We start from the raw sequence: 21,607 nt of genomic DNA, 5'->3' as shown, positions 1-21,607 counted from the left end.
TTTGATTAGGATTCCAGGATCTACTGAAGTGCTTACTGGTTTAATAGAGAATAATCTCAATTGTGCCAAGGTTGACTAGAATATTAGCTTTTAAATGTTCTCTCACACACAAGTCAGAGCAAATGGAAAGTCACTCACCATCACGTAATCGTGACTGAAGGTGAGACGATTCCTGAGTTTTCTGTCCTACGTTTTGCTGTGGAAGATTCTGGCGCTCTTCCTCTTTTTGAAGTAGCTCTTCCAAAATTCTGGTTAAAAACAAAGCCATCATCCAGAGTCTTAAAACCATGAAAAAAGTGTTATGATCCTAATAGTCTAGTTTCTTCAAAGTTCTGTGATCAGGTTTCAGCCTGCACGTGGGCAAATTCCTCATGTCTTCTCCCCTTGAATACAGACCAGCGCCCAGGGCAGGAGTATATTTTCTCAAGATGAGTCATGAACCAAAAGATAACCCAGCAGAACTCTGCCAGAATGATTTGATAACTTCATCTTGTCTCCTCCCTAAGTCAGATCAAGTCACTGAAACTATTCAGGTTCCTTCCTCCTCCCGAGGGGGAGAAACCAAGGAAGTAGAAGCCTTACACCTGCTGGAACACCTGGGGGATGGTGAGAAAGGCGGCTGTGAAAGTGGGAGGAGCCTACTGCAGCCCAACAGGGAGCCCAGGACTGAACACTGAGCAGGAACTGGTCTCACACTCACACAGACCCATTATCCCCAGACAACACCCCTCTGGGCAGTAGGTGCCATCTTCCTGCTCTGCAACAGCAGCGAAGGCACTGCCATATCGAAAGGTCAGGTGCACTTTGTAGGGACTCATGCTTGTCAAGTACTCACAGCTGGTGGTGGCTGCTATTTAATTGCCAATTCAACAGTGGGGAAGACCTTTGGACCTGTATACAACATTTTTTTGAATCGGTGATTATAAGCTTTACCAGAAAAACACTTTTAAAAAGCGGTACTACTATCAACTTTCTCATTTGTTATTGTTTGAAAACTTAAAAAATTTTGCCACCACCACCAGTTCATTAAAGCTCCAGGTCTTTCTAAAAAATGATTTCGATTTGCTTGAGATTAAATGTCAGAGATCCCTAGGGTGTGTGTGCTGCTTTCCTTCCAAAGTATTGACACCTGGCATCTCCCCCAGTTGAGTATTAATCAGCATTACAGATGACCATATGACCAAAAAAAGGCATAATCTGGGACCAATACAGAGTTTACTATAGCTGTGGCTTATACTTTTCATAAGGCCATTGATGATGTGATTTCCCCAGGACAAACAAATTTTATTCCTTTAACAAATTCTTGAGCACCAGTAATGTGTCGAGAAGTGAATAAAACAGACCTGCTCTTTGGGGACAATCATAACAGTGCCAGGGTCCCCTGGCTGGGAGGGTAGTCTGAATGCCCACCTAGGGATCATGACAAATCACGAAAGATTCAAAGAGGGAGGAGCAGACTTCCTTAGGGTCAGGGTTAAGGGCCACATGCCATTGCAAAGTGCTAACCAATCCTCAATTCGGCGACGTCTGCAGGGGTAGGCTGCAGCTGTCCACTGCTGAGCCTGCTGGACCTACAGACCATGCCAGGGACCCAATGTGGCAAAAAGACAACTCCAAGATGCTGCTGCCTTTAATATGGCTAAATGCTGTGTGACCTGTGGCAAGGCACTATACTTGGATGCCAATATTAAAGAAGGGAAGGCATTTAATCTGCCAGTTGAAGCCGAGGATATCCCTTTGCCCAGTTCCTTGGGGGTGAAGATGTTTTTCTGAGACCTGGGTGAGACACTCAACAACTAAACCGATTGCCTTGCTGGTCCAGGTCACTGTCCTACCCCTGCTGACCTACCTGTTGGACTCCTGCCTGAGATTTTCCAGCTCGAAATTCAGGTCCTGCTGGTAGAGCTCCTGGGGCGGGGCATCTTGGACAAGTGCTGAAGTGGGAGTGGCCCCTGCCGGTATCTCATGTGCTTCACTTCTGGGAGCCTCTGCTGGAGGAGATTCCTGGTTCACCTCACCCAGGTTCTTATTCACCTCTTCTGTCTTGGAGGTGGGCTTAAGGTTGTTTTGGAGCTCTGCGAAATCATGAAAGAAGCAAAGACTACAGTTCAACAATGCCATGGCCTTGTGTAGCTTACATCCAGTGCCAGCAAACAAGGCTGTTCCGAAGTTAGCCCTGCCAATGAGACACTCTACTGGGACTGGGATTTTATAAATGGAGAGGAACTATTTCACTCAGTTCTCTGCAGTGCAAAGGTGATCACCTCCCCGCTCCCTCTCATTTACAGATGAGGAAACTGAATCTTAAAGATGTTAAATTAGTGAAGGACAGTTTTTAAAAGGTACAGCTAGGCTTCCAACCTGGCCTGTGTACTTTTACTACAAAAAATTGCCTGTTTGGAGTTGGGAGTAATGCAGTCCCGGGGATTAAGGAGCCTCAGAGGGAAGCTGTGCCAGCTTCTGTGCATTCAGGGGAGCAGGCAGAAAGACAGGGAGAAAAGTCCAGAGAGGAAGTGGCAGTGTTGACACAAGTGTTGCAAGCCTTGCTTTGTAAAAAGAAGTCACAATGAAAGACAATCAACTTGGGTATTAAGCGAATCTAACACAGAGTCAACAAAAGCAAATGATATCTAGAGCCCTGGCTGGTGCAGCTTAGTGGCTTGAGTGCCAGCCTGCAAACCCAAGGGTCGCCAGTTCGATCCCCAGTCTGGGGCACATGCCTGGGTTGTGGGCCAGGTCCCCAGCAGGGGGTGTGCAAGAGGCAACCACACATGGATGTTTCTCTCCCTCTCCCTGTCTCCTTCCCTTCCCCTGTCTAAAATATAAATAAATAAAACCTTAAGAAAAAAGATATCTAGAGCTACCACACCATGTTGATAGAGGAGATGGATTGAGCCATTAAATTATCAACCAGCAGCAGGTGTTCTAAGGATGCACTGTAGGATCTATGCTCACTTTTTTTTTCACTTTTAGATCACAAGTTTAGTCCTGGTTAGGGCCACAGAGCACAGAGATACAGCACCAGGATAAATTCTTAGAATCACAGAATCTTAGCCCCAAAGGGCCTACGACCACATTACTTTATTGCAAGGAAGCATAGCCAAGGCAAGAAAGAGAATGCGACAACGGTTGAGTGCAGAGGACATTTCTGGTCTTTTCCATAGTTTGAAGCTGACCCTGACTGCGAAGCAGGCACTCACCTGGGAAGAGGATATTGCGTGCAGCCAGCACGGCCTGCTGGATGATGCTGTCCATCGTAAACATCATGTGGCCGTTACTCAAGTGCTTTCTCAAAGTTTCACTTACCTATAAATCACAAAAATCCACATTTCCAGCCCACTGTACTTCTAAAAAATAGGACTTCTTACTAATTCTAATTTGTTTCTACTCTCTGAGATACAGCATTAACTAGGCTACTCTGGATTTCTGCCCTACTCACATTTCTTCTGGTCTGAGTCTTTCTCCAAGCTGCCCCCGAGTGTGCTGGGGTCCAGGAGATGGGCACAGCGATCACCTCTATCGTACTGGGCCTCTTCATTGCTTACTCACCGACCACTTACTGGGCAACTCTGAAGCTTCAGGCTCTGTGTTGGGGGCTTGATACAAAGTTTAGCCAGACACGATCTTGGGCCTGAAACAACTCACACTTGCTTGGGCAGGCCCATAAACTTCAACCCCAACCTAGTCGGCTGGCAGAGAATACTTGTCCTCAAAGTCTACACTCCTGACAGTTGTAGCCAAATGCCATTGGCCCATTCACCTGCATTTGCATGTTCAGTGTTTAGAAGAAACTGCTGAAACATGGATTTTGGAGTAAATAGGTGAAAAGGGATGAGGACTGTGAGAGAAGATGGTAACTGAACTCCAAGGGCTTGTTATAAGCTGCTTCGGTGAGCTTCCTGCCTTCTGGCATGTTCTTAGGGCCAGATATAGTACTTACAGCGTTGTGAAATCCAAACAGTACCAGCTGAATTTGACCAAGGGCCGGGCTGTCAAATTCTAGGTCCTCCTCTAGTTTTGATATCATGGATGCCATCACCTTGAGCTCCTGGTAGTGGACGAAGTCCCTCAAGAACCCAATTATTTGCTTGAAGTGGTTGACTGAGAGGTACAGCTCTTCTGAACTCTGATCATATACACACACACACACACACACAAATCATGTTGATTAAGTCAGAGAGGAAGGAAAATTCAAATATTGTGGGAAACTAGATTAACTAAGTTGTCCATTATGCATTTGCTCAAGGAACTGTGGACACCTCAGGTAAGATGATGGGGCCTTCCTTCCTCAAATTCCATCTTTCCTGTTACAACGTTATGTGGCCCTTTTCCTCACTGGCCTGTACACATGCAACTAAGCCCCTTAGGAATGGTCCTGCCATCCTGCTTAACGTCTTGTAAGACCCCCCCCCCCAATGGGCTTTGTTAGAAGTGGGCAGAGTAGAGCAGTGGTCTCTCCCCAAAAGGACCTTTTGTTATCTAAGTTATAATTTCAGTATTTTCATCCATAACGTTTCTCCCTAAGGTGGCTAATCTCCCAGAGCAGGTCAAAGGCTGGGAGTCCCTGGGCTTTGTGCTGCCATTTGGCTTTTTTTTCCACCAGGGGGCAGCACCACCCCGTCCTTGTCTAGATTTATCACAGTGTTTCGCAAACTGGTTTCAGTGGAGTTCTTTTTTCCCCCTTTGTATTTTCTTTTGTTTTTTTGAAGGGATGAACATTAAGAAATACTTGTAACTACTGTAATTGCAAATGTTCCAGGGTAGCAGAAACTTTGGTCCCACTGGCCCTGTTCTGGGACCTGTACATGCTCCCCCTAGACAATACCTGGGCCACGCACTCCTGCAGCCTGGCAACCAGCTGCATCTGCTCCTCCCTGAGGATTCTGTACAAGATGGCACGGCACTCGTCGTCCTCGTTCAGCAGAAAGAGGCCTGATTCCCTGCTCTCAGGGCACAACATTGTGAAGTGGTCTTCCAAGCCACAGCCATCATCCGGAATACTGAGGAGAAATACAGGTGACAGACGACCCTGCATCCCTGGAAAAGTCTCCACTCTAAGACACCAGAGGGGAGGGACTAAGCTGACTCTGAAGTCTCGCCTTCAAGAAGATAAAATTACAGGACGTGGGCTGATGGAGGAGAGATGCAGTGTGCTTTCTATCCTCCTTAGCAGCAGTGTTGGGAGAGGGAGGGAAGCGGGGGGAGGGAGGTGGGACCGAGAGGAGGAAGTGAAAGGGAGAATGAGGGGAAACTGAGGAGGCAGAAGCCGTAGGGGAGGAGGGGGTGAGAAAAGAGGGCCAGAGGAGACAGAAGAGAAGGGAACAAGGGAAGAAGGAAGGGAGAGGGGAGACCCGTAAAAGAACATACCACACCGTCCCCTCCCACCGCTGGTCACCTGCCTCCCTACAGATCTAACTGATTTTGACCCGGAGGGTATGTTTTCCACCCCTCCTCCCTGAATGAGCAGCCTTCACAGGCCAACAGTGAAAGGACAGGACAGGCAATACCTGAGTAGGTGGCAGATATCATACTTGGGCTCCCAGACTGGGTCGACGGACCTGGCAGGCTGGTCATCCAACTCCAGGGGTTCAGGACCACACTCCTTGTTGCTATGGTCCATGCACTCACCCATGTCCAGGGCTGGGGCAATAGACTGGATATCCTCTGTGTGGGGGAAAAGATGAGGGGGAGGAGGCTAAGAGAGGTAGGGAAAGGCTCAGAGAGGGAGGGTGCAAAAGGGGGAGCTAAGCAAGGGAGGATGCTTGGGAGAGGCTCAGAGAGAAAATGCTGGGCTGGGGAAGCTCAGAGAGGGAGGCAGGAGGCTGAGCGAGGACCCATGCTGGGGCTTTGTAAGCCTATGCTGTTCTAACTGGTACAAACAAATACCCAAGGATCCTGGTAAGATGTGGTTTCTGCTTCAGCATGTCTGTGATGGCCTAAGGCTCTGGGTTCTGACCAGCCTGTGAGCAACACTGATGTAGCTAGTCACACTCTGGGAGCAATATGCTGAGGCGCTCTGTTCTGCCTCAGACCCTAGCCACACCAGGGAAAAAAGAATGCCTTCCTTTTCAGGGGCCATTCTTAGGTCCCTGCCAGTAGGACTTACTGCCTTAGGAGACATCGCTTGATTACAGTGGACTACAGGACAACCGCTGCAGGCAAACTCCAGACATGCCCTTTAATCCAGGTAAGGAGCCGCACAAGGGAATGGGCTAGGCTCCTAAAATGAAGTGCTATGCCTTGAAGGTGGGGAAGACACAAAACCCCAGCCAGGGCCCCTCTGGCTTCCCTCCTTGACACAATCCCCAAAAAGACTTTTATAAGGTTGCGGGGGAGGCATCACTGTCACCTGTGGGGCTCCTGCCATCAGGAAATCAAGGGACATTCATTGGTTGTGTTTTGACAAGCCCACACCTGCTGCACCACCCCACTCTTCACAAAAACAGGTGCAGTATGGGCTCACTCGGTGCTCTGGAGAGCTGTCACTCTCTCAACACAGAACCCAGGGGCCGAGCGGGTCACCCAGCTGTCCTGGTAGGCCTCACCTGATGGCTTGAGAGCCGTTTGGGTCCTCTTGCATTTGTTCACCTGGCTTATGAAACTGGTTTTGAGCAGGTCAGTGGCAGTGGCACGTCTGCGGGGTTCTGGCTCAAAACAGCGTAAAAGGAAGGCTCTGGCTGTAGCTGAAAGGACTTCCGGAATATCAGGGTGGACCTTAAATATCCCCACCTGCATTTGAGGGAGAGGCGATCGATAAGACAGGGAGGCCTCAGGGAACCTAATGTACATGCCTTCAATACAAAGCTCCCCACTTGCCATCCCAAGGGGCTGGGAATACAGCACCTCAATGATTTGCACCTGTGTCCAAGCCCCACTGGCCTCTTAGACCTTGCCTAGTAGATTGTGGGGGAAATGATGACGGGGGAGTTTCAGAGCCTAGGCCTTAAGAAGCCTTGGGGCTTCTGCTGCAAGTCGTATTGGAGCCCTGAAATCACCATGCTGAGGGGGACACCCAGGGTGAAGGGCCACGTGGGTGAGGGCCTCTGAGAACATCCTGCCCCAGCCAAGCCAGCACATAAGTGAGCCTGGGTAAGGCCAGCAGGAGAGCCAATGGTCACGCCACAAAATCATGGGAAATAAAAAGTGATTGTTTTCTTAGTGTATAGTTTTGGGGTGGTTTGTTACACAGATGATAACTGAGATGAGGCTGGGACCAGAGCCTGCAGCAGGATGCTCTAACTGAGGAAGCCCAGAGGCATCAGTGATCTGTTCCCTCATACACAGAGTCCCCAAAGGACGGCCTACTGACCTCTAAGTGTTTGTGCATTCGCAGGCCAAATCCTCTACCTCCAGCTGTAAAACACGTGCAGACCAAACCTGGAGGCCAGTCCCTCATGAACCGCACCCTTATCCCCATAGGGTACAACTGGCCAAGGGAGGGGCACTGCCCTTTCCTCTTCGGGTTCCTGCTACAATTTCTATTTCTGCTCCCACTCCTGGTCAGCTCATCCTTGTCCTGCTAAAGGCTCTCTGTCCCTGTGGAGGGGAGCAGAGGTTGGGACTGAGCTGTCACATGACACTGTGACATGGCAATGCTTCCACAAGCCCTGCTCATCTATCTTGCATAACCCATCCTGCATAACTGTGCCCATAGGGGGCAGCTCTCTTTTCTTAGAGTTCTTGTCTTAAAGTTTGCAATCTTCCCTGCATCTTTTTGAAGCCTACCAGGTAAGTCCTGGGTAAGCCCTTCTGGTCCCCAGATCCACCCCATTTCTAGCTCCTCAGCACCCCTGGGTCTGGCAAAGCCTCCCTTGCACCCTAAACAAGATCTGGGAGCTGCAGAGAACGGCCTTTCGACTTCACATCCCCAAGTCCCTCGACCAGGATGCACTTACCTTTTCTGACACGCTGCTAGTCATAGGCTCAAGAGTTTGTGCTGGGAGAGGGGGGAATGGGGAGTTACTAACCAACAGGCATAAGGTTCCAGTTAAGCAAGATGAGGCTGTTCTGGAGACCTGCTACACAGCATCACACCTGGAGTCCACAAGGCTGTACTTACTGTGCGCTGAAAAGTCCGTTAAGGGGTAAATCTCATGTTACGTGTTCTTAACACAATACAAATTTGAAAACAAGTTTTGGATTTTGAGAACATTAAACACTGGGTGGAATTCAACCCCCAAGATTTGAAATGCAGGGTGCATTACAGGTGGCACTCCTCATTTCAGGGGTAGGGACATGAGAGAACTAGGGAGACCAGAGACAGAAATTCAGGACAAGAACCCAAAGAGGCAAGGGGCAGCTGCTCCCCTGGGTCTCAGAAAGAAAACAAACATGGGTTGCACCCCGGCACCCTGCAACTACACTACTTTTACAGGTGCTTCACTCTTAACTCAAAGGTTTCTCAGGGCTGCCATGGCAAAGTGGGTGGCTTAAAATAACAAATCTAGTCTCATAGCTCTGGAGGCTGAAAGTCTGAAACCTAGGTGTTAGCCAAGCTCTCTCTCTTGGGGAGAACCCTGCCTTTCTTCTTCCAATTTCTGGTGGGGCTGGCAATGCTCAGTGTTCCTTGGCTTGCAGATGCATCACTGCGATTTCTGTCTCCACTCTCACATGGCCACCTCTCTGTGTCTCTTCACATGTTCTCTCTGTGAGCGTCTGTGCCTATGCCCAAATTTCCTGTTTTTATAAGGACACCAGTCATGTGGGATTAGGCCCATGTGACTGATCCCTTTTTAACTTATTTCTGTAAAGACTGTGTTTCCAAATAATGTCATATTCTGAGGTACTAGGGGATTAGATCTTCAATATATCTTTTTTTGGAGGACACAATTAAACCCGTAACAGCCACTTTTGGGGGCAGGAACCCCCTACGGGTTTTGTTCTCAACACTACCCAGAAGTTTCTTGAAATTTTTCTGAAGGATTGTAGGGGTTCCAGAAATAACTTCTATAGTCTTCGCAGAGAGAATACAGGAGACATTATTTAATAGTCGCTTTCTAGTTTGCAAAAAAAGCTGACCTTACATGCCAACCTAAAAACTCAATATATTTTCAAAGACTTTGTATAGCTAATTAGCTAACCAGAAACATGAGGAAGAGACAGAGGGAGTAACTCATGCCCTATGGACGAACTGAGCAACCCTCCAGATGGGTTTCCTGAGTGCTGCAGGTAGTTGAGAGCAGATCAGACAGTGGCCAGCCATGGCTCTCAGGCTGACCCTGATGGTTTTCTCATCACCAGCTACTATTCATTCTGAGGCCTGTGACTGAAGCAGCAGGTAAGATCTTCAATGGCCCCAGTTGGCTCCATCATGGATAGACATGAAGGGCTAGGGGAGATCTCTGTTGTCCTCAAGCCCTGGTAGTCAGGGTCTTATCGGGACTGCAGATGCCAAAGGAAACCTGTCAACTTGAGTTCTTGGCTTTAGAGCTGCCTGACAGCTGCTGGGAGGGTAGGGAGCTCTGAGAACCTTCTGCAGGGGCTGGGCTTGAGGAAAGTAGCCACAGCACTCACAGCACCATGGGCTGGACTTGGCTCATGGGCACAAACATGAACTTGTGCCTTTCAGTTCTTTCTGGCAACTAGGCTGAGCTAGAGGCCCAGCAGACGTGCAGGTGGGCTGAGAAGCGAGAAGGAAAAAATCACATTCTAGAATCACATTATATCAGGCTACTTGTATGTACTGCAACCTCACTGTCCATAAGCAGTGGCCATTTGACCTTTGCTCCTTTGACCTTCCTTCTTAGCCTTGGACCAAACAAAAAGGCTCCATGCAAGGTCATGGCTGGTAATGGACTCTTAAGACTATAGCCCTCTTCAACTTTTCCAAGTGTACAAGAGACAGAAGCTGCAGACCTGACCTTGGACACCCAGGGCTGTCCTGGCATCAGGTTCCCTTGGAGTCACTAGCAAGTATGTCACATCCTCAAGGGAGCATACCCAGTGGTAAAACCCCGCCCACAGTGGCCAATGGTCCTACGTGGGCCTCTGTGTGCATGGGTTTTCTGCCAGCTGTGGAAGGGTTTTATTTATGATTTTGATTTATTTAATAATGGTTTAAATTAATTCTGGGAGGGTTTTCAGAATGACAACCAGATACTCAAAAGTTCCACCTGTCCCAAACTCACTCAGAAACCTGTTCTCCAAAGATACAGACCCATGTGGACTTTGAGTCTTACCCAGTATAAGAGCAAATACAGATTCAAAATAAGAGGCTTAACTTGTCCTGCAAAAATGAGGGAAGAGGCATCCCTCCTTTCTTAGAATATTTACTTTAGAAAACTTATAAATTCTCCCCCTTTGAGGTATATGTCAACGTTTTAAAAAGGTAAGTAAGCCTCTCGCCGGGACTGTTTTTCTCAAGGACCCAGGAGCCATGTCTTTGAACACCCCCACGGAGGAGATGCCTCTATCTCCTGGTGTCTATTGGAGTACAGCCCAACTTCAGTGGCACCTCGCTTCACAACTGCCACCTATCTTCAAGATCTGAGGTTATTTTTCCTTTGGATAAAGCCTGTTAACTAACAGACACGGTCACCCCAATGAATGTCTGGTGAGCTACTGTGACCAGTGGCGCTGTCCAGCCCTCGCACCTGAGAGCTAGTTAGCGTTTCTCTTGAGAACACAGATGGAAAGAGCTGTACCATTTGGTTCAATAAAAAGAATGACAGTTATTTCTGTCTTTGTCATCTCTTAGCAGATTGCCTATGATGCACAGCACATCTGGTTGAATGCCTGTTCTACAATAAAACTGTTTCCTTTCTCTTCTATCTTTGTGGAGGAGTTTCTGCATTGAGAGGACATTTTGATTTTTATTGCATTTCCCCAACATCAGCAACCTAAATCACCAAACATGTCTTACTTTGTACAATGCCATTTGAGGATCATGGAGCTCATGGAATGGAGGCCTGCCAGTGGCCATCTCAATGACGGTGCAGCCCAGGGACCAGATATCAGCTGGGGAGCCATACCCGCGAAGTCCTTGATTGATAATCTCAGGTGCCATGTACTGCAGAGTGCCTATTGGAAAAAAAGTAAAACACACACTGTGGGCACACTATTGTATAAAAACTAAGCAGATCATTAGTAAACAAGAGTGTGAACTTTAACTCTCCTATTAATGACAGATGGGGCCTGATCTTATGCATAAATGATGTGGTTGCATCTTTTACCCAGAGACATGCAACATGTCTTCCTTTAATACTAATCATGTTGAGAGAAGGTTGCTCAGCCCCATGAAGGATAAACAGGCCAAATTTAATAAGCACATATTAACACACACCAGGAAGAGGGACACCACAATGTTAAGAAACACAGTGCAGGACCTTTGGGAGCTGCCTAGTGGAGGAGACAGACATGGTGATGATGATGGTGCTGATAGTGGCCATGGTAAAATATCACAAGTACTATAACAGGTATGTACACATAGGGCTTCAAAAATATAAATAACAACTTGCTTATTCTGCCTGGTTTGAACCAGGGAAGATTAGTTCTTCTGCAAATTTGCAGAGTTCTTCTACCACATCCATATTAGTTATTTATTCCTACATAATAGATTACCCCAAACTTCAGCAGCTTAAGACAACACTTAGGATCTCACACAATTTCTGACTGCTGGAATCCAGGAACAGCAGGGCTGGGTGGACCTGGCCCAGGCTGTCTCATCTTAGACCACAGCAAAGATGTCAGTGGGGGCTGTAGTCATCTGAGAGTTCAACTGGGGATGGAGAATCCACTTCCAAGCCCACACATTCATGTGGGGCTGGGAAGAGCCTCCAGTTTCTTTCTAGTGTAATCCTCAATAGGGTGGCTCCAGACATAGCTTCCCCCAGAGCAAGTGATCCAAGAGAGCAACTGAACTCTACCAGGGTTCTTCTACATCCCAACTCTGGTGCTGTCCGCCGCCACCGGGCCAGCAGGAACAGGGGAGGACTCTGCCCCTTTAACGATGACCAGAGCATTGACCAGTATGGCATCTGGAGCTCTCCCAAGTCTGGTGTGCAGACTCTGTTAGCTTCTCAAAGTGCCACTAAGACTTCCTCTCTGAGTTGTCTGAGGGGAGAAAGGTTTTAGGGACTGAGTAAAAAAGTGAAGGGATTAAGAAGTACAGATTGGTAGTGACACAATGTCATGGGAATGTAAAGTACAGCACAGGAAATATAGTCCATAATATTGTGATAACTATGTATGGTGTCAGGTGGATACTTGAAACACTGGGGGGACCACTGTGTAAAGTGCATGATTTTCTAGCCACTATGCTGAACATCTAAACATGATATAGAATATTAAATGTAAATTGTCATAGAAAAATGCAAACAAATGAATAAGAAACTAAATGTTTTTTTTTAAAAAAAGACTTTCCCTTGTTATCTAATGGTGGCTGGAAAAGTCACAGGAAAGGACAGGTGCCCTGGGCAGGATATAAAGGGCAGTGGGAGACAAAAATAAAATGGCTGTTATGATTACACCCTCTGAGTCCAATACATTTAACATGTGAGTTATGCCCCCAAATTTAATTCTCTCAAAGGCTCCTGATGGCTCTAATAACCTGTGACTTCTAAGTGCGAAGTAACACTTATTTCACAAATACTTCAGTTGCACTTGCTATGAATCAGGTACTCAACGCACTTCACCAATATTAACTCATTAAAACCCTCAAAAAACTCTATGAAGTAGATACTATGAGGTTTTACTTGTGAAGCAACTGAGGCACAGGGAGGTTAAATAACATGCCCAAGGCCACACAGCTAGCAAGCGATTGAGCATGAATCTGAACCAAGGATGTTTACAGCCATAGACCAGAACAGGGTTCCTGTCCTGAGTTCCACTCCTCCGTATCGACCCAAGAGGGATGAAAATGTGTCCATACAAAGGCTTGTGTGTGAGAGTTCACAGCTGTGTCATTCACAATAGCCCCCCAAAGTAGAAACAATCCCAATGACTACTAACTGGTAGGTGGATAAACAGAATGTGGTCTAGCCACACAATGGAAGACTACTCAGTCAGAAAAGGAACCAAGTGCTAACAGGCACACAGGGGAACCTCAGAAAGACTGTGGTGAAAGAAGCGCCATGCAAAGGACTAGATATGTTATACTATTCCACTTCTGTGAAATCCCCAGAGCAATTCTATGCAAAGGGTGCATCAACACTCACCTGGGGCTGGGTGAGAATTTGGATTAACTGCAAAGTGGCAGAAGGGCCTTTGGGGGGATGATGGAAACATTCAAAACCTAGCTTGTGGTAATGGCTGCATGACTAGGAACACAGACTAGAAACCACTGAGGTATGCACTTCAAATGGGTGCATTCTATGGTATGTAAGTCATACCTCAGTAACACTGTCAATAAACAAAAGCAAAGGGGGTTGACCCTGGCTATAAAGGCCCTTCCTCTGTTCTAGCTTGTTTACACACACATGAAAACCCTTTAGAGGAACATGGGAAAAGAGGGTTTTAGGCCAAGAAGCTGACAGAAGCCTATGACTCTCCTTCCTGATTCCAAGAGCCTCTGGGCATTTGTGTGGAAAAGGCCTGCCTTGTCCACCAACAGGCTAAGATGTTTTAACAGAACTGCTCTGTTTTGCAAACAGTAATTATATGCAAGGGAATTTCTTTCCCAAAATGAGACTTCTTTATTATTCCCCAAACACTCCTGATTTATTTTGCAATGCAAAATCCATGCCTCCTAAGCCAATTAATTGGGAAAATGTGATATGCAATAATGAATTATACACGTCTTTGTGAATTTTTTCTCCTCGGGCATGCTAATTATGAGATAAATTGTTGGGGGTTTTATGTCTTGAAATAACTTCTTGTCATATCAGAGTCCTTCTTGCTACATATTGCCAAGCTAAATGGTACCTTCCAAAGAAGAGGATATATGTTATTTTCAATTGAGATAGTAAAAAAAATGTGCCATACATACATATGTACATACTCTTATACCCATGGATACATGTAGATTTATATCAGAAACAATGAATGAAAATTCAACACACTCTTCCTTTGCCAGATTATGACGGAGTCCTTGTTGTAATATTTTTCCATTTTGAGGTACATGTACCTTCCCCTGTTTTACAACTGAGAAGTCATTTCTGATGTGTGAAAGTTCCCTTTAGAGAGGGAGTGTGTCTCTACTGTGGGCGTCCAATGGCCGACATACAACAACTCTCTTGTTGAAGAAAAGTCTTCCCAAGCTCAGGCCAAATTTGCCCACTGTATACTTTGGTGCTATAGGAACAGAGAACAGTCATCTGGCTTTTATAGCTTATTTCAGAGCTATAAAATCACAAGCACTGTTCCATAATTCCATCAAGCATGATCTTTGTGATCCTTTTATTATGTATTAGGGGATTATAAATCTTCACTTATTCAAAATTAGTATTTCTTTCCAAGGATGAAAGTTCCTGCTATAGTTGCTTTTAAGCAGGAGTTTAAAAAGCCATAGGTACCCTTTCTACTCATTGGTCTTATAAATGGAGCATCATTCTACTCATTGGTCTTGTAAATGGAAAGCTAGCTGGCAGTTTTAGACCACTTTGTGAATCCAGTCCCTCTCAACACTTAAATGATCCACCACTGACACATGGAAGAGAAAGTACAATCCTCAAACCCACTTAAGAGTACCATATTCCTGCCCTTGGAAACGTAATCCTATCAAAGCACAAGGTACCAGAATTCACTCAAGTAACAGGCTATTTTTATGACAGACCAATAAAATGTCCTACTAAGTTGTCTGAGGAATACTGTTGTTCAGAATTACCCACAATTCCAAATTACATACTATTAACTTAAAAGAGATGCTACCAGTTTGCTGATTGGTTAGAAACCCCCAGAAAACCTCAAGCAGAGTACTACACCCACCCAAGGTTCGACTGCAAAGAAGAAAATCAGGTAATCTTATTGCCACAGTAGCTGGCTGAGGCATCATTATGACAAAGTTCAAACAATCTGAAGTTGGGGACAACACATCTTCACTTCAATGATCAATTCCCCACAGGCCAAGCTCTGTTCTGCTTACCAGCAAAAGTGTCTATACAAGCTTTCACTCCTACAAGGTATTTAGATGTTCCAAAATCGCAGATTTTCAGTACTCCGCTATAGATATTCACCAGAACATTATCACCCTTTAGAAAAGGAAAAACATCAAACACTTAAAGTCATTTCAAAAAACAAACACAAAGCAAATTTGGACCTTAAGAAACAGTCACGAGTGTCTAAGAAGCCCAGACTATACTTTGGGGACTGTCATGCTTCAGTCCTTTCCCTTTGGTGACACTACCAGCAGCTGGTGTGATCTGAGATTTACTAACAAGACCTCTTTGGCTCAGACAAGCAAGTACCTTTATGTCTCTGTGCACAACTTTGTTGTCGTGGAGATACTTAAGGCCTTCCAGGATCTGCTTGGTGTAAAACTTGATGGTGGACTCCTTTAACGGCCCCCATTTTGATTGCAAAAGAGCAGAAAGGCTTCCTGGAAATGGACACAGCAGAAAACTCATCAGGGTGATGAAGATTCAATTCTAAGAGTTCAGAAAAACATGGTCAGGTGATGTTTCTATCCTAATGTAAGCACTCACGCCAAAATCTCTATAGCTGGGCTAAATGCAATGCCTCTAACTCCCCGTCTGTTCCTGTTTCCCAGATGTGTGAGCACCACAGCCAGAGAAGGGACCGGAAGGGGATCAGCCTGACTGGAGGTGGTGGAGGGTGAATCAGAACTCCTTTGTGACCCTGGAAATTCACCAGAGCCACTTTCGGGTTTAGCTCTACTCAACTGCAAAAAGTCAGAAGGAGAGTGCAGCAATGCTCTATGACCTTGGGAGGGCTGGTCCAACACTGTACATCCTGGACAAGTGTCTCAGCCATTCGGCTTGGGTCAAAGCCACAAAGCCACATTTTACATCTCTCCCTGAGTTCAGAGATGAATAGGACCAGAGGGAGGAGCACTGTAGGGTGACAGGGACCAGGATCTCTCTGTCCTCATTGTGATAAGACCCAATGCCAGTTCATAGGGACTAAGCCATCTTAGCAACCCCCCTATGGGGGGTTGAACATTGAACCTTTGTGCCCAAAGTAAACCTCCATTCACTTTATTCTGGTCATCTGTTTCAAAGGGCATTGTGCAGGCTCCCAGGTATCAGCCAGTCTCGGCTTTCCCCCTTACTCAAAGATGTGAGGAACCTAGCTATGCCTCAGTTCCCCATCTGCAAAAGGGGATGCAGACATCTACTATCATCCTTAAACCTCATGCCTGGAATATCAATTAATGTGAACAGCAACTGACATATTTTCTGCTAGACTGTGAGCAAACTGAGGGAAGAAGCAACTTTATTTCTTCTTAATGTAAGCCTCAAAATCAAGCCCACTGCCCTAAGTCTTAATATACATAGTTAGGCTCCTCATATAATAGTAGGCTCTTAATAATTGTTGGTTAGATGAGTTGAATGAAATTTGTACATTTGTATTGAGATAATAATTATCATTATTATTCCTTATAATTATTTTATTACTTATTTTTTAAATGAACACTTATTGAGTTCTCACTTTCTGCCAGGCACCATTTTAAGAGCTACACATATATTTTCTCACTTAATCCATTCAAAACTCCACAAAGAAAAGGGTGATATTACCCTAGCAATTATTACTACACCAAATATTTATTTTATTTTTTATTGTTGTCCAAGTACAGTTGTCTCCATTTTCCCCCCATCCCCCCACCCCAGCCATCTCCACTTTCCACCCTTGATCCTACCCCGCCTTGGTTTTGTCCATCTGTCCAAAGATGTTCCCGAAAACCCTTCCCCCTTTCCACCCCATTATCCCCTCCCACCTCCCCTCTGGTTACTGTCAGTTCTTAATTTCAATGTCTTTGGTTATGATTTGCTTGTTTGTTTTGTTGATTAATTTCCACTTAAAGGTGAGATCATATGGTATTTGTCTTTCACTGCCTGGCATCTTTCACTTAGCATAATGCTCTCCAGTTCCATCCATGCTGTCGCAAAGGGTAGGATCTCTCTCTCTCTCTCTTTCTTTCTTTCTGCTGCATAGTATTCCATCATGTAAATGTACCATAGTTTATTGATCCATTCATTTACTGATGGGCACTTAGGTTGCATCCAGCACTTGACTATCATAAATAGTGCTGCTATGAACATAGGGATGCACAGGTTCTTTTGGATTGGTGTTTCAGGGTTCTTAGGGTATAATTCCAGCAGTGGATAGACCAAATATTATAGTAATTGTTGTTACTACAGTTTTACAATTCATTTAGTCAATCAGAGAACTGAGGGCACAGTAAGGTAAAGATTTTGCCTGAGGTTACATAATTTGCATATGAAAGGGCCAATTTAAATTAGATGATCTGGCTCTGGACACAAGGAACTCTTCTTATTCTTGTGCCATACTGCTGCATTTGGGGATTTTGTAGATAAAGCACTGGTGTTCGACTTCACTGTCAACATACTGTTTTGCAATGTCCAAACCACCTTTTTAGCTCCTAGACTGTGAAGGCTTCAAGACCAGAGACTATGCTTTATTCATCTTTGTTTCCAGCACTCAGCCAGTGGCAGGCACTCAGTAGACCCTCAATGAATGTCTGATGATTGAATTAACAAACCAGAAATAGACTGTTTACTAACAATGGAAACTTTTCTCTGAATAGTACATGCTCTTCCACATCTGAGAGGTCTGTCATTTTTAAATGGTAGGATGGATAATGACATGTATATTATATTTCCATCAGTGACTTTCAGAGTGTCACACCAGACTCAGTGACTACTCACCACCAGGCACCTGCTCCATGAATATCTTAATGTAGCCATTTTCAGAAATAGAGCTCAAGTACTGAACAACATTGCGATGCTTGAGGTGCCTGTGCAGGGCTATCTCCTCGTGAAGAGACTGGGTTTGCCTAGTAGGAAAAACAAACCCAGCGTCACTTATCAAGTCCCTGGGGCTTAGGGTCCACATCATATCACCAGTACCTGCCCTGATGCTGGTCATCCCTTCTTTCTAGAAACCTCTCCCTTGGCTCGAATGAGCCTATTCAGTTTCTCATTTGTAAATTAGCAGTAATAATACCACATAGGGCTGCTGAGGGCCAAAGTGTGTCAAACCTCTCAGGCACCCAGTGGAGTGCCTACTGTGTGGTAGGTATTCAATAAATGGCTGCTGTTGTTACTATTGTTAGTGTTTGTTAGGGCCTGAATTTTCCAACCATCCTTGACTTCTCTCACCAGTCCCCGTGAAGGGTGCTGTTCTAGAAGGTTATGTCTTCCTGCCTTCTAGTCTCATTCTGCAGACTCACTCCAGACTACAGCAGAAGTCACCTATGGGACGTTTCTGTTCTAGCCTCTGGCCTCTTCAGTCGATTCTATCCCTGACTACCATATTCCCTCTTCCTAAAATATATTCCTCATCATTTCACTTCCCTTCACAAAGTCCACATAAAGACCATATTGTTTGACATGGTACACAGGATCTTCAAACTCAGGTCAGACTATCTATTTAAATTTTTTGCCTCATCTCAAGACCCTCCACTGACCTACATCCTACATTCAAGTCAAAACAATTCATTGTTCTCTGAATACACTGTGCTTATTAGCTTTGTTCCTCCCTCAGCAAAGAATGTTTTGACCTCCTTTCCTACCAAATGAACTCAGTCATCTTTCAAGGACCGCCTCAATATTTATTTATTTTTTCAAACTCGCCACAACTCACCCAGGAGAAGTAATTCATTCCTCTCCTATGTTCTACAAACACTCAGTGTACCCCTCTATTATGACACTCACCACTCTGGCTCCCAGGCAAGGTTTCTGCATTCCCTACCAAACTGGGAGCACCCTAGGATAAGGACAGTATCAGAGTAAACTTTCAGGCCCCAGTGCCAGCCCAGTATCTACCACAGAGAAGGTACTTAATATCCTAAATTCAGCCTATAAATTTAGGAAATGGGACAAAACAGTCTCTTAAGGTTCCTTCTAGCTCTAAAGCTCAGGAACAATAAAAAGCTGAAACAACTATAGCAATCAGCTGAAGGTGGTGGTACATGCCTGCAAACCTCCCCAAAACACCAACTGCAACACCTTAGCCATTGTGAGAATAAGAGACAGAATATTGAACTATAACTTCAAGAGACTGAATCCTACTCTTGTTTCTTTGTGACCTTAATGAAGCCATTTAATCTTCCTTAACCTTGAAAGAAGTTGAATGACTTCCTCTAAGAGTTTGCCTTATAATTTAAATATGATGAAATCCCATTAAAAATAAATCAATGGAATGAAATGAAAGTGAATGAATGAAAGAACCAGTGAATGATGAAGGGTCTTAGAGCTGCTGGAAATCACTTGTTAGCCATTCCTAATAATTCACCAACCACCTTGGTGGAGGGGTCTTAGCACATGGCCATCAGTGCCCATCACTGAAGGCAACACTGCAGATACGGTCTGACCAGACCTACGGAACATGCAGCTATTATTTCTTATGCTGTGGCTATTAACTATGTATGTAGATTCTCTACAAAAACACTTCACAATCGGCACTGCAAAGCACTTGTTTAGAATTAGGGTAAATGAAGCAAACATTTCATTAGACTCTAAAAATGTTGAAGAAATTGAGTTAGTATTACTAGTGATTATAATAAATCCAAAATCTATGGGTGATGTTGAAGGGCTGGGTATAAAAGAAGTCTGTATGGCAAAAATCTAATTTTTTAGCCACATTTAATTTTCTGTAGTGACATATCTGAATAAATAATAGCCATTTAAAATGGTTACAATGTGAATTAAAACAGAGTCACATTTTAAATGTTTGCAAACAACTACGTAAAAACGTACAACTGCAGACCTAGATGATGGGTGGAAATAAGACCAGTTTTCTTTTAAAATATGACTGCAGTCCACATGCTCTTAAATCAAATAGTCCCATTTCCTCAATGCATTTATAATATGCACAGAACATAAATCACCCTTATTACAAGAGAACTGCAAATTTTTTATGACATATGCTTTCATCCTTAAATCATCTGACACAGGATTACGTTGTAGAAGTGGTGAATGAAGAAATGTGGAAGGTCCGCCCCACTTGCCTGCTATTTCTCTCTGGGATTTCTTTGATAGCTATCCGTACTTGATTGCTCAGATCTCTTCCGGCATACACGATCCCATATGCACCTCTCCCCAGTATAACCCGATTACCACTTGCATCGTAGTCATACTCATACTAAAGAAGGAAAAGCAAGATTAAAAAAAGCACACTACTTATGGAGAAGCCCCCACAAAAGCCCAAACATTGTCCTGTAATTTTTAAAAACGTATGAATAATGCTATTTGAGTATCAGGCAGGTCACATTTCTTAGGTTATGTTCTTTTCATTACTTACTTTAAAGAGGTAGAATTCTTGGTTACCCACATATTTATAAAATGATTTTATGAAATGGAATCCAAGAAATTTAAAAATATGGTTCATAAGAATTTAGCTGGCTCACCTTTTGGAGAATTCTCCCCACTTTAATGTTGCAATTTAAAAATGCTTCCTAGCATGTCAACTACCCCAAGTAAGTGTTTTCCTGCATGATCTCTTATCAGCTTGTCAGCAAACAAACCTCCTTCTATAGCCCAGAAAATAATTGAAGGTCAGTTAAAACTGAAATTGTCTTAATGCAAAGTACGTATGTGGGGTTGTCCCCACCTTTAGGTGTATAAACCTAGTGTTACACATACCACGAAAACTGGCCTACAATTAGGATTGCCATTTTGTTCCTGAAAACTTATCAAAAGTTGGTGCACAGCTGCAATCTACTTATTTCTTCTCAAGGATTAAAACAAATGGGCCCTGGCTGATGTAGCTCTGGATTGAGCATGGGCCTGCGAACCAAAGGGTCACCAGTTCGGTTCCCAGTCAGGGCACACGCCTGGGTTGCAGGCCAGTTCCCAGCAAGGGACCTACGAGGGGCAACCATACATTGATGTTTCTCTCCTTCTCTCCTTCCCTTTCCCTCTAAAGATAAATAAATAAAAATCTAAAAAAAAAAACAAAAACAAATGGAACTCTAGGGTGAGCAATACTTATGTAAAGCAAAAGCAGCAACAGATTCTCTGTCATTTCCTATGCTCTACTGTGTCGAGTTACAGAAGTGCACAGAACAACATGCGTGCATGTCTCTTCCCATTTACTTCTGGTGGTGCTCGTGACAATTAAATTTATTAATGGGTCCCCATTATTGTCCAATTAAAGCAGACATCATCAGCCTGCTCCATAAAGCCTTTTTATCCCACACCTTTCTCTGCCCCACATCTGTTATCTTCAAACTACATCACTCAGTTCATTTCTACAATAAACTTTGATTCAAAGCTAAGAATTCAAGTACCTAACTCTATTATTAAAATGACCTCTTTGATATTATCCTGAAAGAAGCCTCAAGGAATTAATTTCAGTCTAACTTGAAAGTATTATAAAATTTCATTAAATTGTAATCATTGGGAGAACCTGAATTAATGGCAAATCTGAATAATTGCATAAGATTTAAATATATGTATAGCGATGGACTACAACTGTGCTATTCAATAGAGCTTATGATATCCTACTTTCTCAAAAATGATTTTTAAAT

General features: G+C 44.5%; 1 protein-coding gene across 1 annotated transcript in view; it reads right to left on the bottom strand.

The window, feature by feature from the left end:
• MAP3K15 (mitogen-activated protein kinase kinase kinase 15) overlaps positions 1-21,607 on the bottom strand; it is a 93,795-nt gene that overhangs the window by 2,105 nt on the left and 70,083 nt on the right. Inside the window, exons 15-26 of the mRNA XM_037046357.1 lie at positions 20,087-20,220; positions 17,784-17,911; positions 15,342-15,472; positions 15,020-15,125; positions 10,862-11,019; positions 6,546-6,729; positions 5,508-5,664; positions 4,826-5,000; positions 3,941-4,126; positions 3,201-3,306; positions 1,850-2,075; positions 139-248 (exon numbers count right to left, since the gene is read on the bottom strand). Coding sequence (XP_036902252.1) covers positions 139-248; positions 1,850-2,075; positions 3,201-3,306; positions 3,941-4,126; positions 4,826-5,000; positions 5,508-5,664; positions 6,546-6,729; positions 10,862-11,019; positions 15,020-15,125; positions 15,342-15,472; positions 17,784-17,911; positions 20,087-20,220 — 1,801 coding nt within the window. The remainder of the gene's footprint in view (positions 1-138; positions 249-1,849; positions 2,076-3,200; positions 3,307-3,940; positions 4,127-4,825; positions 5,001-5,507; positions 5,665-6,545; positions 6,730-10,861; positions 11,020-15,019; positions 15,126-15,341; positions 15,473-17,783; positions 17,912-20,086; positions 20,221-21,607) is intronic.

The sequence above is a fragment of the Sturnira hondurensis genome, unplaced genomic scaffold (genome assembly GCF_014824575.4).
Source record: "Sturnira hondurensis isolate 20B ecotype Veracruz unplaced genomic scaffold, ASM1482457v3 Scaffold0005220, whole genome shotgun sequence".
Taxonomy (NCBI): domain Eukaryota; kingdom Metazoa; phylum Chordata; class Mammalia; order Chiroptera; family Phyllostomidae; genus Sturnira; species Sturnira hondurensis.
The sequence above is the reverse complement of the archived record's forward strand: the minus strand, read 5'-3'. Positions and strand labels throughout refer to the sequence as shown.